This window comes from Scylla paramamosain, chromosome 12 (assembly GCF_035594125.1).
Source record: "Scylla paramamosain isolate STU-SP2022 chromosome 12, ASM3559412v1, whole genome shotgun sequence".
Lineage (NCBI taxonomy): Eukaryota > Metazoa > Arthropoda > Malacostraca > Decapoda > Portunidae > Scylla > Scylla paramamosain.
In genome coordinates, this window is record NC_087162.1 from 13295448 (window position 1) to 13312947 (window position 17500).

General features: G+C 43.9%; 3 protein-coding genes across 12 annotated transcripts in view; 1 reads left to right on the forward strand and 2 right to left on the reverse strand.

The window, feature by feature from the left end:
- Positions 1 to 10041, forward strand: part of LOC135105700 (arrestin domain-containing protein 17-like) — a 57940-nt gene extending 47899 nt beyond the window's left edge. For 5 of the 6 annotated variants that reach the window (XM_064014101.1, XM_064014096.1, XM_064014097.1 and 2 more), the window contains exons 3-8: positions 2510 to 2626; positions 3739 to 3783; positions 4209 to 4426; positions 4829 to 5011; positions 6007 to 6192; positions 7178 to 10041. In XM_064014101.1, coding sequence (XP_063870171.1) covers positions 2510 to 2626; positions 3739 to 3783; positions 4209 to 4426; positions 4829 to 5011; positions 6007 to 6192; positions 7178 to 7351 — 923 coding nt within the window. In that variant the 3' untranslated portion in view covers positions 7352 to 10041. The remainder of the gene's footprint in view (positions 1 to 2509; positions 2627 to 3738; positions 3784 to 4208; positions 4427 to 4828; positions 5012 to 6006; positions 6193 to 7177) is intronic. The other variant, XM_064014102.1, reaches the window with a different exon arrangement.
- Positions 1 to 13224, reverse strand: part of LOC135105698 (tudor and KH domain-containing protein homolog) — an 88412-nt gene extending 75188 nt beyond the window's left edge. The window contains exon 1 of the mRNA XM_064014095.1: positions 13155 to 13224. The gene's annotated coding sequence lies outside the window, so the exon portion shown is untranslated. The remainder of the gene's footprint in view (positions 1 to 13154) is intronic.
- Positions 13225 to 13341: 117 nt separating this feature from the next.
- LOC135105697 (uncharacterized) overlaps positions 13342 to 17500 on the reverse strand; it is a 48578-nt gene continuing 44419 nt past the window's right edge. For all 5 annotated transcript variants that reach the window (XM_064014088.1, XM_064014089.1, XM_064014092.1 and 2 more), the window contains one exon: positions 13342 to 16637. In XM_064014088.1, coding sequence (XP_063870158.1) covers positions 15423 to 16637 — 1215 coding nt within the window. In that variant the 3' untranslated portion in view covers positions 13342 to 15422. The remainder of the gene's footprint in view (positions 16638 to 17500) is intronic.

Genomic DNA, 17500 nt, shown 5'->3' on the forward strand with positions numbered 1-17500 from the left:
GGAATGAGGAGGGGCTGAGATATGATAAGAGGAGGAGGAGGAGGAGGAGGAGGAGGATGGTGACTGGGGGAAAAGGTAAGGAATGAAAGGAGAATGAGATAAAGAAGACAAGACGAGGACAAAGAAAATGGAAGATGGAAAGAGATGTGAATGAGAGAGAGAGGAAAGTCGAGGATGAAGGTTAGGAGAAAATAGCGAAGGGAAGAAAGGGAAAATAGAAGAAGGATGAATGAAAGGGGAATGAAATAGGAAGCAAAAACAAGAACAAAGAAAAGTGGAGGAGGAGGAAGAGATGTGAATGAAATATAAAGGAGAGGATGGAGGCCAGGAGAGAATGAGAAGAAAAGAAAAGGAAGAGGAGGAGGAGGAGGAGGAGGATGAAGGGCAAGAAGAGGACAAAGAAGGCAGAGGACAGATAACTGGAAAGGAGGAAAGGAGGAAAGGGAGAGGAAGGACACGGAGACAAAGACGAGGGGGGAAGGAAGAGAGGAAGGGAGGGAAGGGGGGAGGGAAGGCAGGAGGAAGGAAAGCAGGATTTTTGACCGTCCTTCATTTCTGATATGCTTGTTTTTATTTTCTAATTGATTTTTTTACTTATTTATTTGGTTGTTGCGAGTCTGTTATTATTATTATTATTATTATTATTATTATTATTATTATTATTATTATTATTATTATCATTATCATTATTATTATTATTATTGTTATTCAACCAGTAGCAAAAAATAAATATATACATGATTTAAATTTCAACACGTATCTTGCTCAAACTCTCTCTCTCTCTCTCTCTCTCTCTCTCTCTCTCTCTCTCTCTCTCTCTCTCTCTCTCTCTCTCTCTCTCTCTCTCTCTCTAAGTCGGTATCTCTAAGTCGGTAAATGAGCAGGTTAGGTTGAACAAAGGAATAAGCGTAGATAATTCCACGGTGTTTTATGTCACTGGGCAAACACACCACATTTTCCTTCTTCTTCTTCGGTAAGTTATTCACGTCACCCAGTTTCCTAATGATTTCGCACGATACTGGTGATGATGACATTGTGCTGGTAATGTCTCAAGTGTGTGTGTGTGTGTGTGTGAGAGAGAGAGAGAGAGAGAGAGAGAGAGAGAGAGAGAGAGAGAGAGAGAGAGAGAGAGGGAGGAGGCAGACAGATACAGTCACACACAGATCCTCAATTAATAAAAACTCGTGACTAAGCTTTTTCTTCTTTTGATCTTAATGAAGAAAGGTTACTGGACTGAAAACAAAGGAAAAGGAAGAGGAGGAGGAGGAGGAAGAGGAAGAAAAATAGGAGAGCATACAGAGACACGGAGGTAACGGAAAAAAGTGAAGAAAATGACATGATAATGGAAAGAACACATAAAAAGAAGAAAAAGAGAAGGAAGAGAAGGAGGCTTGAACGAAATGTGGGGAAGAAAGAAATCGAAGAAAAAAAATAGAAATATTGCTTAAGAGAACCGTACACTGCATACTCGGTCGTTCAGTAATAGACAGACACAGACAAACAGACAGACAGATATATAGACAAGGGGATGGACAGATCTATACTTTTTGGAGATTGGCACCTTTCTTTATATAGTCTTTTTGTTACCCTAAGCCAGAGTTCCGCCCTTACATAAAAAAAGATAGACCAACAGACAGAGGCAGATGAATACTGACCAGAATAGATGACGTTTACTCTCTCTCTCTCTCTCTCTCTCTCTCTCTCTCTCTCTCTCTCTCTCTCTCTCTCTCTCTCTCTCTCAGTACCGTCACTAACCTAGATAAGCACAAGGACAGCCTGCCACCACTCCCATTGCCTCACTACCTGTCCTGTCCTGTCCTGTCCTGTCGTGAGAGAGTCGTGCTTTGTCCTAAACGGCGCCTTGTCTCCTTTACCTGGAGTGTTTTCGAATGAGTTTGCCGGTTTTTGTCTGTTCATTTCCTTTATTCGTTTTAAGTAATACGATGCGAAGTTTATTGATGATATGTATCTGTGTTTATCTTGTGTGTTCTTTTCTGTTATAGTTTATTTACGTATTTATCATCTTTGCTTTTGTGATTATGAATCATAGTTTTCTTTACGGTTATAGTTTATTTATTTGCCATTTTTACATTTGTGCTTATCATATAGTTTTCTTTTCTGTTATAGTGTATTTATCATCTATATACCTTCTATATCTATATACATCTATATACCATGTGTTTTCCTTTCCTGATATAGTTTCTGTGCCTAGCATATTACATTTCTCATCATTGAATTTTCCAATAGTCTGTACAGTGTTATTCTTGATTATTTCATCCGCCAACTTCATGTTTTACTTTTACACTCAGCTTCTTTCTCGAGCGTACATAACCTCACTACAGCAGCGCCATAACTTAATCAGTTTCGAATATTCTGCACTGTGCTTTTCTTCACCATTTTCTCCACCAACTCCACTCCATCTCGATCCAGCGCTATATAACCTTTCTCTCAGTCAATATCAAGAACAGAGCCTTCCCTCGCTTCTGCTAACCCGCCTCTCTGCCCATAGGTGTGTACTTCCACGTGGTCGGTGAGGGCGTGGTGCGCGTGATGGACAGACGCCAACACATCTACACCGATAAGGAAAACTACATCGACTTCAGGATGCGTCTTCTTGGCGAGCCAGGTAAGCGAGCGAAGGTATTAGAGGGTGAAGATGTTAGAGGAAGGGAGAAGGAGATAGACGAAGAGGATGAGGAAGGGAAGGAGGAAAAGACGGGAAGATATAGAGGAGGGAGATAGACGGGGAGAATAAGAAAGGAGGGGCGGGAAAATATAGAAGAAAGGTAAAACTGGGAGAGATATTGATAAATGGGTGAGTGAGAAAAGACAGGACTAACATCATTGCATATTTCTTTATCTTATAGAGATATGTAATGATGTTAGTAGAAGGGATATAGATGGAGAGAGTAAGAAAGGGAAGGCAGGAGAAATGGGAAAATATATAGGAGAGATAGAGATAGGTTCATTAATTTAAGAATTGGTTAATGGCGAAGAACTGGCACTTAAGTGGACCTTTTTTTTCTAATGATTTTTTTGCCCTTGGCCAGTGATCCGCTTGCATAAAAAAAAAGAAAAAAAAGCGAGGGAGAAAGGAGAAAGTGAGTTAAACGAAGAGAGTAAGAAAGGATTAGTCTTGTAAGCGTCTCAGATGGTTTAGGATTTGTCTCGCCCTCAGATGATTTGGAATTAAGTCTCGTGCACAATACTTTATCACCAGATGTAGCTACTTTGTTAAAGGCCTGTCCATACCAGAAAAAAAAAAAAAAAATTGGAAGCAAATTTTTGAAACAGTTTGCATGCAGTTTGTAAAGTGTTTGGAAACGGCTTGCAAACTGGAAATTGTTTGAAGACTTTGCAAACTTTGTTTCTGAACTTAGTTTCCTGGTGTGGACTCGCCTTAAGGTTTGATAATGAATCAGAAGTTGGAGAGTTTTTGGTTTGTACTCCTAGACGACATCATTGTGCAAGCACACTAATTTATGCCACTTGATCACACTTATACCTTGGATCAGGACATTTAATTATATTTCACCAATCGGGGCAGACAAGGGGTTGGTTTAGACTTATAGCCAAGCCGAGTGACGTGTATGTTTAAGGCCACGTGACAATAGCGCCTCATGCATTGTGTTGACGGTCATGTGTCGTCAGAACGTCAGGAGTGTCAGTCTGTACCCTTTACCCCCTCCCTCCCTGGAGCTCCGTGCCCCCCGCCCCAGTAACACCCGCTCTTTGCAGACGAGCGATACCCCATGGAGAACGAGGAACACCAGACGCCCCGGGGTAAGTCCCATCCCTTCCTTCTAAACAGTCCCACAATCCTCAGGTCTCGCGGCGACACTCCTCTCACGCGACTAACTGGCTATGTATTAATCCGCGCCTCCTCACAGCTCCTCACGCCACTTAACTGTATTACTATTGGACTAGTGACTCTAATCCAGCGAGTGAGACTAACGCAGCAGGACTGGATGGCCCGGCGGCGGCGTGGCGACGGCTCTATATCAAGGCGTGGCAAATCATTACAGCCACCCGTCTGTTGTCTCGCAGCCCCTCTCCTCATTACTGACATCACTCCCGCGTTATTACTGTCACTACCATCATTATTACCATTGTTCCCTCTCCTAATGGTGTATCTTGGCTTCCTCAAGGTCTGTACGTAGGAGTGTGTCTGAAGGTGAAGGCCAATGTAACCTTTCCTTAACGCGCAGGTCAGGGCCCCATCCTGCTGTCTCCGGGGATCCACAGTTTCCCCTTCAAGCTGGGTCTGCCACTCGGCTTGCCTTCCACCTTCCTGGGCAAGCACGGCTGGGTCCAGTACTACTGCAAGGCCGCCCTAAGGGAACCCAACGGCCTCACGCACAAGAACCAGCAAGTGTTTATCGTCATGAACCCGATCGACCTCAACGTGGAGCCTTCCATCCTGGCGGTGAGCACGTGAAGGGGCGTCTCCTGTGTACATTCTTCTTGTTCTTTCTTCTTCTTATTCTCCTCCGTCTTTTTTTCTTTTTTTTTTCTCCTCCTCTATCTTTTTTTCCTACTTCTTCTCCTCTTCCTCTTCTTTCGTTTCCTTTTCTCCTCCTCCTCCTCCTCCTCCTCCTCCTCCTTCTCCTCCGTATTCTTCTTTTCTCCTCCTGCTCCTCCTCCTTTTCTGTACTTGAGGTTCTGGCCAAAGGCTACAGAACTAATGAAAAGGCCCACTGAATGTGCTAGACCCTAAAGAAAACAGTTCAAAAACAAGTCCAAAATTATGAATCCTTTTCTCCAGTCCTTAACTCCCTCAGTACCACCACACCACCATCTATTCATCTAACTTTTTCCCCTCCCACAGCAACCCTTCCACTGCGAGATTGAGCACAACTTGGGGATGACGTGTCTGTCGCGTGGCCCTGTCTCCTGCCGCGTAAGGCTGGACCGAGGAGGTTACGTGCCCGGTGAGACCATCAGTGTGTGGGCCAGGGTGCAGAACCAGAGCAAGGTTACCATCAAGAAGACCAGAGCCTGTCTCACTGAGGTATGGTAAGGCTGGGTTTGCTTGGGATATTGTTACATGGATTTGTTGGAGTCTAAAATGTGGGTTTAGTAATGAGGTTAGGTTGTTTTATGGTTGTAGTCAGTTAAATGTATGAGGTTAGTGGTTTGTTGTCAGCTTGTCAGTTAGTCTATCAGAAATATAAAGTTGGTTATATTTAGGTCTAGTCAGTCAGTCAGTCAATCAGAAGCATTTAGTTAGTTATGTAGATTTGCAGTCAATTTGCCGGTCTGTCAGATTCACACGGTCAATTTGTTAATCAGTCACGAAGGTTAGAAAGTCTGTTATTTATCCAAGCAGTATGGAAGTAAGAAAGTCGGTTATTCATTAATTCAAGCAGTCAATCAGTCAACAAGTCATTCAGTCAGTCAAGAAATCAGTCATCCATTCAATAGGTCAGTCAGTCATTCAGACAGCCAATAATTTAACCAATCAATCGTTCATACATGTAGTCAGTCAGTCAATGCTCCATCCATTCAGGGTATCAGTCAACCAGTGTTTCATTCATGTAGTCAGTCAGTCAGTATTTCATTCATCCATCCATCCGGTCAGAAACAGGATCTTCTCACCACTTCTCCTCTAAACCAGTCCCGTTTCTTCTCCATCTTCCCCTCCCACACCTCACACCTCACACGCCTCCCCCTCACACCCCTGAAGTCAGTCATTCATTCACCCAAGCAGTCAAGCAGTTAGTCAATAAGCCAGCCAGTCTCTTGGTAAATCAATCAATCAACCGTTCAAAAGGGCAGTCAGGCAGTCAGCCAATGAATAATTCAATCCATCGATCATTCGTTCAGTAAGTCAGTCAATATTTCATTCCTTCAGGCAGTCAGAAACAAAATCCTCTCCTCTCCTCCTCACCACTCCTCATCCTGGTCCTCCAAACAAACCAGTCCAGCTTTTCCTCCCACACCTCACACTCCCAAAAACTCCACTCCAGCACAACACATATCCTCACGCCTTCTCCTCGCCTTCAGACGATCCAGTACATGTCGAAGAGCAAGGTGGTGCAGACGGAGACGCGGGAGCTGTCCTCGGTGGCTCGCGGGAAAGTCAAGCCGAGCGACACAGACGACTGGAAAAACGAGCAGCTGTACGTGCCGCCCCTGCCTCCCACCAACTTGCGCGGGTGTCACCTCATCCGCATTCAGTATGACGTGTTTGTAAGTGAATGACAGGATTGTTTTCTTGCGTGTGTGGGTCTGGATGGGTTCGTGTGTGTTTGTTTCAGTTGTTTGCGGTATACAGACGTTGTTTTTTTGTTTTGTTTTTTGTCTTCATATCTACTTTGATCTGAATTAGTTTTCTTGTTTTTTGTTCTTGTTCTTCCTCCTGTCTAATGTATTCTTGTGTGTGTGTGTGTGTGTGTGTGTGTGTGTGTGTGTGTGTGTGTGTGTGTGTGTGTGTTTACCTAGTTGAGGTATTGATGATTAAGTTCATGTTTGTCCTTTCTTCATAACCTAATCTCGTCTTCTTCTGTTCTTGCCTAATTGTATTGTAATAGGAGTCAAGCTCATTAAGTCTCATGTTTTCGTAATGTTTGATCACTTTTTTTCTTTACAATTGTTAATATTTTTAGCACTCACAGTCTTGCCTAATCTTACTACTACTACTACTACTACTTCATCACAATTTTTTCTTACGAACAGAAAATATTTTTGGCACGATACTTTTCCCAGTCCTTCTATTACACTTTTGATATATTTTCTTTAGAACTCCTTTAACATAAACATCATTCAGTCCCTACAACAAACAAATGTGAATATCTTAAGCACTCACTCACTCCCAACTCCTCTAAAACACCCTCATTCAGTCCCCATAACAAACAGTCCCCCTTAATTATCCACCTCCTCCACCTACAGTTCATTCTCACTCATATATCTGTCTATTAATCTTCCTCCACCTCATCCTGCAGTTCCACCTATCATCATTATCATCATCTTTCGCTGTTTCCCTGGAGTGAGGGGTTGGCGCCACGTACGAGTCTCATCCTGTTGTTTCTGTTCCTTGCATCTTCCTCTCTGACTCGCATCCTTTCTAACTCTGCTGCAGTTCCATCCCGCCATCTCACTCTCTGTCTCTCGCTGTTGCACCTATCAACCTCATCCATAAATTTGTCTACTGATGCTCCTTCACCTCCTCTTTCAGTTCATCATTGAGCCCAACAACCTGGAGAAGGAGATCAGGCTGCAGCTGCCGATCATGATGGCCACCTACCCTTACCGCAACTCTGACGGCACACTCAAGAAGAAGCGCGGCGCCCAGTACCCAGATTCGCTGCCCATCTTCAGGCCCTGGCTCAACAACAAGTCCTTCGAGTGACATCCACCACACCCACCACACTCAAGTCCACCACAGCCTCTAGCTTCTTAACCTTCGTCAACGCCTCCGTCACGTTCCTTAGCCCTGCGGTTCAAGCTCTCTCTCTCTCTCTCTCTCTCTCTCTCTCTCTCTCTCTCTCTCTCTCTCTCTCTCTCTCTCTCTCTCTCGCTCCGTTACGTGATACACAGATAACTAGACTGAAGGATATATTCTTAAACGCTTTGTTTTCTCAACTCCCATCACGACTGTTTTCAAAGACCACAGAGATGAATATTCAAGTTTTCATGAGTGTTTACTTCCTGGTGATGCAGAATTATTCTTTAACTGTCTACTAGTGTCAGGAGGGCACCCTTGACACACCCAATAACTTCCACTAGAGCCTGTTGAGTGGTCCAGGGGAAACGCTGATAGGTTTGAAATTCAGCGCCTAAGAGTTTCGAGGAAGGAACTGACGGGGAATTGAGTTCTATGGATTTCAAGCACCAAGCCAAGTTGTCTGTGAGGTGCTGATGTTGTAATGTTTATATTACGTGAATAAACTGAAGCTTGGATGAAAACGATATAATGTTAGATAGAGATGATGTAACAGTTATCAAGGAAGCGAAACTACTTGCTATATACAATATTTCAGGTACTGGTTAAAAGTTGAAAGAATAATGAAGATATTTTGGTTTTCCGTGTTTAGGTAACCTATACACAAATATTCTTTTTTTTTCTTTTCTTTTCTTTTTTTTTTTTTTTTTACTTTTCACGAAGGTGCAGTATTGTGATTTGTTTTGAATTTATTTCTGACTCTTGTACGTACATCAGGAAACTATTTTGTGTGATAACCAATGATTTGTGTACAGACTGAATTTTTGTTTATTCATCTTATGTATTGAGATATATGAATAACTGTCCAAGTTATGATGACCTGATGAAATGTACTTAATAAAACTGAAGGGATGGAAACCTATTAACATTTTTATGGGAGCGGGACTGGAGCAGCAAAACATTTTCTAACACTACTCACTATCTAAGTCTGTTCAGATTAACTCAGCCTCGTCTTTTCCATCCAGCGACCGTCCCACGCGTCCTTCAGTCCTTCCGCGTAATGATAACTGTGGAATCCCTCGTCAGTGTGAGGCAACAGACCACAGTGGTGGCGGGGCAATGCTGGCCTCTTGTTTGCTGCTTCCACGCTCAATCTCCTTCCTCTCGCCCACACCCGAGGCTTTACACGATGCTCAAAAAGTTATGAGAACGACGATGAAGGTTCATGAAGTGTGTAACTTATCCTCATGGAAACAAGGCTCCTACGTCTACTTACATATTATCATTGTTGTTGTTATTATTATTATTATTATTATTATTATTATTATTATTATTATTATTATCATTATTATTATTATTATTATTAGTTTTATTTTCATCATTATTATCATTATTACAACTGCCACTCTTGCAGCTGTACTACTAGTATATCAGACAAACTATACAGAAAGGGATCAAACCAAGAGCAGCAGCACGTCACAGAGAGTTTAACGCCGTTCCCTGTGCCGCGCCTGGCAGGCTGGCGAGGCGGAGTGAGGTGGGCGCGCCAACACTCCCCCACTCTGGCGGCAGAGTGTTCCCGCCGCCAGCCATTGCCGCCGCGGCCTTCAAAGCGCGATGCCGTTTCAAGTTTCAAGGCAGCCAGTTTCTGCTCACGTGTCTAGCGTAAAAGCTTAAGCTTCACTTAATGCTGTCTCCGCTGCTGCAGGTGGTGCGCCGCTGCATCAGAGTCGCCGCGTGCAGTAATGCATACATGCTGTGCTTGGGACGCGCTTCGCAACACCTGCTTGTCAGGACCACGCGCTGGGCAGCTGCACGCGTCACGCCACAAACTGCGGTGTGGCGGTGCCAAGAGGTCAACACTTCCTGAGCCAACCAGTGATGTACGAGTACCTCACCCCGCCCGTGTGGCGCGAGGCGGCAGCCGCTGACCCGGCGAGTAAGGCACCACCAGGATGGTGTTTGGGAACAGCTTGACAGTTTTCGTAAAGGGTGAAACACACTGGCAGCTGATGCCTGGCGCTCCCCGCAACACCTACCCAGGCCGAGCATACAGCAGGTGTTCAAGAGGCACAACACTCTGCATTCATCGCTGGCCACGCACTTCTGTACACCCACGATGAATACACTTCTCTTTTGTAGTCATTAAGCCTTCGAAACTGATGTGACGTAAGTAATGTGACGTTTATGAAAATGCTCCTTTTCCTTTTCTTACGCGACACACACACACACACACACACACACACACACACACACACACACACTCTGCTGCCTTCCCTCCTCACTGTATCACACCCGCCACGGTGCCATACCTCCCCGCAGCAAGGAACTCCCCAACACTCGCCACACACTGGTCGCCGCGCTGCCGTCATGTCTGTCTGTCTGCCCGTCACTCTTCCTACAAGCGTCACTCTTTCAGAAATGCTTCCAGGATGAAGTTGAACTTGTCATTTGTTGCTGTACATTGTCGGTATTTTGTTGTTTATGATGTATGCTTATCTATGTACCTATCTATCCATTTGTCTATCCATTTATTACCAAAGTTTTGTTTATGGAAGTCTTTTAACTGCTGTCAATCCCTGTCACTTAGAACCATGATTTATTCACAGCTATGGCTTAATTTGTAGACAGTTTTTTCTAAATAAAGATTCATGAAACCTTCCCTTTGCTTTACCTCGACTATAAAGCTCTGCATAACGCCTTAAATGTTACAGTGGGTGACCTGAACATCCTTCGTCTCTGTACCTAACACGTTTTTATTTCTGCGTCTGTTATTCACACATCCCAGCCCATTGAGGTGCCGGTCCCCAAAGAGTCAAAAGTGGTCATCAAAATTTAAAGGATAAGTGTCTTTACACCTCCCTCTTGAAAGAGTCCAAGTCACGGGAAGAAGGAAACACAGAAGCAGGCAAAGAGTTCCAGAGTTTACCAGACAAAGGGATGAATGATTGAGAATACTGGTTAATTCTTGCCTTAGAAAGGTGGACAATAGGGATGAGAGAAAGAAGAAAGTCTTGTGCAGCACCACCTTCCCTTTTATAACAGTTATCCATCGCTACATCACCATCTTCTCACATAACTAAACGCCATAGAAAAAAAAAAAAAAAGCTCATGAGGGCGGAAATGCAACACTTAGGCAATAATTAAGAAGAATGTAGATGAAATTAAAGAAAAATAAATTTAAATGGGGTGGAAGATTAAGAAAATGGCAAGGAAATTGATAAAGAAAATGTTTTGGGAGGAAATAACGAAAGGAAAACGGTATAGAATAAGGGTGAACAAAAATAAATATGGAGAGTATACAACTTAAAAGAAAATGAAGTAAAAGAAATAAAAGATAATATGAAAAAAAAATCGAAAAAAAGGTAAACAAAGAAAACTGAGTGGGAGAAGATAGAATAAGAAAATAAAGCCAATAAAAAAGAACTATTAAGTGAAAAAAATTGCTATGATAAAAAAAAGAAAGATGTAAATAAAAGGATGCTGTAGAAATTAAAGACACCGTTAAAACCACAAAGAAAACCAAGAGGAAGAAGATAAACAGTAAACACACAAACACCCACACTTACTTCCACCACAACACCCACCTCAAGAAACAAAGACACACACACACACACACACACACACACACACACACACACACACACACACACACACACGACCGTCCTCAGCTTGATACAAATTGCAGGAAGTCACAGAATAATGAAGATTCGTCTCCTATTCCAATCCTCCCTTGATAGAACAATGCGGTATGTTAAGTTCGTAAATGCCAAGAGAAGAAGAAAAGTAAGTCGTGTTATGCCAAAAGAATTAAAAGATGCTGGAAGGAGGCCGTGGTGTGTGTATGTTGTCCTTGGTAACATAACAAACAATAGTAGATGTGGCTTTAAGAAATGTCTATGTGTTTTAAGGAGAGGGAAGGCAGGGTGATGATGGAAAGACACACGATTCTCTGTCATTCCTTCTTTGTTCAAGTTAGAATAGTTGCAATGAGAGGCTAAAATATTGGCATATTAGATCAAGAATTGAGGGTGTTTAGATATCAAGGAGAAAGAATGTAGGGCCAAGATAAGGAACACGCACGGTTCACTAACATTCCTTCCTTGTTGAAGCTAAAATAGTTCTAATGAGAAGCTTTAGCTTCTCATTAGAACTATTTAGCTTCTCATTAGAACTATTTTAGCTTCAACAAGGAAGGAATGTTAGTGAACCGTGCGTGTTCCTTATCTTGGCCCTACATTCTTGGAAGAAACAAACAACACGAGGCGTGATTGAAGAGGTGTTTATCCCAGGAAGAGGGAATGCAGGGTCGACATAAGAACACGCACGTTTCTCCTGCATTCCTGTCATGGCTGAAATATTTTATCATGGTAACATAAAGGAAATAATATTAGGCGTGGTTTAGAAGTGTTCAGATACCAAGGAGAGGGATTTTAAGATAACACACACGTTTCTCCGGGATTCATTCCGAGTTTAAGTTGAAATAGTTTTAATAAGCGGCAAAAATATTCTCTTTGATAATATTATAAACAATAAGCGTGGTTTCAGGGTATACAAACGAAGGAGAGGGGAATGTCAGGTCAAGATAAGGACACGCGTTTCTCAAGCATTCCTTCCGTGTTACAATAGTTCTAAGGAGAAGCTAAAATATGCTGTCCTTAGTAACATTACAAAATACTAAGTGTGGTTTCTGCGTCTAAATATTAAGGCGAAGGAATGCAGGATCGAGATAAGAATACACGTTTCTCCTGTATTCCTTCCGTGGCTAAAATATTTTGCCCTTGATAACATAAGGCAAACAATATTAGGCGTAGTTTAAAAGTGCTTAGATACCAAGGAGAGGGAATGCAGAGTCAAGATAAGAACACACGAATCTCCAGCATGCGCCATATGACCACGGTATTACGTCTCATTCGCTTTTTAAACAATCAAGCTTTTCCAACATGCCTTCCTTGCCAAAGTTTGAATAATTGTAATGAGGATAAAATATGTCATTCCTGAAAGAAACAAATAACACTAGGCGTGGTTCCAGTGTCTGTATCAGAGGGACAGTCGACTCGAATAAGAACACTGGTTTCTGCAGCATCCCCTCCCCCCGTGCTCAAATTGAAATACGAGTAGTTGTAATGGTCCGCTAAAACAGAAGGAAATCACTGCATGACTGACCAAGAGTGAGCATAAGAAGAGGCTAGAGAACAAAAACAACACGAGTGAATTAAGCAAGACGGATATAAACTTGTACTGTACGCATCTCAGTTCCTTGTTAATGAATATCGTTGTAATGAAAGGCCTGCCCAGAAGAGAAGGGATGAGGCTATAATGAAAAGAAAAAGAAAAAGTAACTTAACCAGGATGAATCTTAACACACACACATACACACACACACACACACACACACACACACACGTCTAAAAATCACGTATTGCGTTTCACCGAGGGCAGAAGAGAGGCTAGAATACAAGTCAACACCAGTAACAAGTATTGATATGAGCCAGAAAACACGAGAGAACTGACCAAGATTAACATACACACGCCTCAGTGCCTTGCTAAAATCATGTACTACTTTCCAGTGAAGATAGACGAGAGGGTGCAATACAAAGGGAAAAAAAAAAAAAATGCAAAACTGACCAGGAGGGATAAGCAGCTTGGAAATTAGAGGACTAACCAAGATAAGCATACATGCCTTAGTCCATTGCAAAAAAATAACGTAAAGCGCTTCACTGTTGATATAAGAGAGGCTGTAATACAAAGAAAACACTGAAGGACTAACCAGGGGAGACAGTGGAGGACAGGAAGACGACACGTGGACGACACGCAGATAATACGGACACAGCAAGACTGGTGACGACTCGAGGAAGTCCCTGAAGCCAGGCCTGCCAACCCTATCAGTGTTTCAGCTCCCTCATTTCTTCCTCTCCAATATCCATTCAGTCATAAATGTAAGAAATTGTTACATATGTTTTTAATTCTCTTTATTTCGATGTTTACAAACCTGCAATAAATCGAATATATAAGGTATCTAGGACTTGAATCAGGGGAAGTACATGTTTCATTTGTTTCGAAGCAGCGCCGCGCATTTTCAAGACCACCAAGCTGTTTGTCATCTTGAACTATGGTGATAAAGTCCAAGGTCTGCTGCTCTTTATAGGTTTGATTTAACACACGTGTGATGGAGTGATTCAGATAAACTTTTATGACTGATACAACCTGATTTGAGGTGCTATTACAGTGAACACGCATGATAAGTATACTGTTTCAAAGCCCACACTGGTTCAAGCAGCATGTTCATGTTTAGAGAGTTGAGCCAGCATAACACCAAGGCGGCAACCCGAAAGAGAGCATGTAACCAGTCTCTTCATGTCAACCATCACGTAACTCGTACAGTCACTCATAAAAGTTTGTGTGTGTGTGTGTGTGTGTGTGTGTGTGTTTGTTCTCCCCCCCTTTCTATACGGCAGGTCTGTCTAACGATGTGACGTCGCACAGCCTCATACACACGCCAGAACTGCGACGATGTAATAAAGTAAGAAAGGATTATGTTTGCCAATCAATGTTATCGGTAGTCGTAATAAGTTACATATTCAGTGTCGTATGATATGATATGAAAGTTTTCATCAAGCAAGTGAGCAGTGACAATAGTGCAGGTTGAGATGCAGTCGAATCGTTTCGGAAATGTTTCATATTTTGTACTCGCAGTAGAGAAAGGAGTGGGGAATGCACAGCCACCCCCCCCCCACACACACACACGAAATTTTATGTGTGACTGTACATGTTATGGTTGAGTATCGTACTCTCACACATGAAATGCAATTTATATGAGCATCACTCTGATTGGCATAGACTATTGTGACGCAGCAAGGAGTAACACAGATTCATCACTGATAAAAAAAAAAAAAAGTTTAACTTCACCCACCAGAAAACTTGTGCAGCTGCCATCAGGACCAGTAGATGGTGCATGACAGCCATAGCTGCGTCCTTCCCTTGGGACCATTGCACCGAGGCCTGTGTTCTGAAACACTGCTCCTTCACCACGACTATTTTCAAAGACCATAGATAATTATATAGGTTTTCAGAGCGTTTCTCTTAATAATGTGGAAATCTTGTTAATCTGCCACTGGAATCATTAAAACACCCTTAAAAATCCGTGTAACTTCAATCGGAGACTTTTGAAAATTGTGGATGTGTGGCTCAGAAGTGCTTCAGAATATGGTCCCAACGAGGCTCACAAGTCCAAGCCATCCTAGCCAGCGAGCCTTACAGGAAACTCGTCTAGGGGGAGGGAGGGGCGGCCAAGGGTTTAGGCAAGGGCTCAGACGTCTTGTAGCACACATATCAAAAAGAAGGGGAAATTTAGTAACATAGAGAAGTGTGAGGCATATCATATAGTAAATACACGTTATAAGGCTGCGTTTCAGGCGCTACATAACTCTGGTGTTGCGGCACCTTCACTCGTCAGTCAAGGATGTGCTTAAGTCTGTCTCCGCATCCTTAAATCACAAACACCCGGCACCCAACTCCCAAGGACCAAGGGGCGCCCGTGATAACACCCACGTCCCATGCAGACCCTCAAGTCCCTCAGCACTCACACCAGACCACTGAGGGACAGCACCACCGCTGCCACCTGCTGCCACTGCCACCCAGCAACTCGTAGTAGTGGCAGCCCGGCGCAGACCTCAGCAGTAACTGACAGATGGGCATTGAAAGGAACACATATATCATTCTTTAGTTTTCAGATAGCTATAGTTCGTGTGTCTTGAGGCGCTGCAGGTTAGAAAATGGACCTGTTCCTCACACACATACATACATACACATACAAGGCATCGATTCAATAGTACTAGAAACGCACATCATCTCGCACACGCATCACCAGATATCTCTCAATAGCCCAGCGATTATTCTAAGTTCCCAGAGGCGAGTATCACACAAGCCCAGTAATCAGCAAGGCGTCCGTCCACTGGTATCACAGATGCGCACTGGGTCACACCGGCAGGGAGGCAGAGAGAGAGAGGCATAATGGCCGGACTCGCAGGTCCAACGGCTACTCAATGGTCTTGTAGGTGTTGCGGCCAGCGCGGGACATAAAGTTAGCGGCGTCCTCCATGCTGAAGGCCGGATTGTGGTAGTCCGTGCCGCGCTGGAACACTGGAATCTCGTCGTCCTGCCGCCGCTTCTTCTTCCAGTACAGAAACCCAAGTGCCAGCAGCCCCAGCGCACACAGTACCAAGAACACCTGGAACACTTGCCAAGAGGTGCTGGAAACAGGCTTCGCGCTCACCGCCTCCGTGGTGTTGCCGCTGGCCGAGGGTAGAGGTGTGGATTCAAGGGGCACTGTGATACCTGAGGGTGATGTGATGGTCCCTGAGGTTCCATCGGCCTGTGATTCCCCAGGTGTTGTCCCTGACGTTAATTCATCACCTCCGAGTATATTCTCAGCCATATCTTCGCTTTCGTCGGTGTATTCTATCTTTGTGGGGACCAAATTAGGAGTCCCGCTGCGCTGAGACACGCTGGTGTTGGTGTTGGTCAAGGTGCTGGTGGTGGAGGTGGTACTGTTAGCTTGCAGGCCGTCAGTGGTCACGCCGGGAATGGACAAAGTGGTGCTGCTGTTTGTGACTACTCCGGTGCCCGATATGGATTCTGGCGCCGTTACCTCATCGTCCGTCGCTGAGATGTTTGCCAATTGTTCTTCGTCTGTATTACCCTCCTTGCCAGTCGTCGCTGTGGTGCTGAAGGAATCTGACACATGGCCATGCAAAGTCCCTTCATCATCTCCTGACGTGGTTGAATTCATAGCAACGATGTCAACGCCTCCGCTGACCTCCTCAGTGGTTTGAGTCTCTTCCCCTGGAGTATCAGTGGAAGGATCAACGTCCGGAGTCTCCGTCACTTCGTCCACCGCCACGTTTCCCTCTGCAGGACTCAAGGGCGCTTCTGCTGTGGATTTCGATGGCTGGTCGAGTGGGACGCCTGCAAGAGGGCCATCCGAGGTGGTACTGTCGTCCTGAGCCTCCGTGTCCGTCGCTGTGGGAGCATCCTCCGGTGTGGGCAAATCCTGCGTCTGCGTCAGGTTTGCTTCTGCTGCGAGTGTCTGGGAAGTCTCCGCGGTGGTGGTGGTGGGAGGTTGCCTGGCGGTGAACGTCAAGTCGTCATCCTCGTCAAGCGAGTCGTCCTTGCCCATCGGGACGCCCTCCGTCCTCACGTCACTCAGGGCGATCACGTCACTGTTGTCTCTCAGCCACCCCTCGAACAGGATCTGCCCCGCAAGATGAAAGGTGTCAAATACATACTAGAAAGGTGTTATTACCTGCACCCTCTCTCAACCTGAGTTCCCATTCAAACAGGATCTGCGCCACAAAATGAAAGGAGTCATATACATAACAGGGAGTACAGGCGCCCTCCCTGAGTCACACTTCAGACAGGACATGTGGGGCAAAATGAAGGATGGCAAATACACAGCACGGTGGCATTACCAGCATCCTCTCTGTGTCGCCCTTTAACCCTTTTTATGCTGCGCTCGTCTTTGATTAACATATGGAACATTATAAAAGATGAAGTATTTATGTGATCTTACAAAAGTGAGAGAAAAGTTTAATTTAGTCTTGTCTAGCGTACAGTGATTCAAGAGACAAGTAAAAAAAAAAGTATTGCAGATGCTGAAGGTTACTACGGGAAAAACTGTGCAGCAGTGAAAGTTAAACAGGATATGTGTCACAAAATGAAGTGGGCCAAATATTACGTACAAAGAAGGACGTCATTACCAGCGCCCTCCCTGACTCATCCTCCAAATATTATGGTCTGTGTCACACAATTACTGATAAGGTTGTTGGTACAGAGAGGTGAAAAAGTGTCACACCATGGTTTGCAGTGACGTTAGCACATGTAGTTTACTTAATTACTGGTGGTTAAATGAGAGAGAGAAAAAAAAAGTGTTATTTTGATGTTTCAATATCATAACGCGTCAGTACCACAGTGTCACTGCCACTCAGTGCTACTATCATGATGTCACTTAATCCATTGTAATGTATGCCAAGCCAGGGAATGTTACGTGTAGTCGAATAATTTTATTTATTTATTTGTTTATTTATCTATTCATTAGTTTATTTTATTTATTATTAT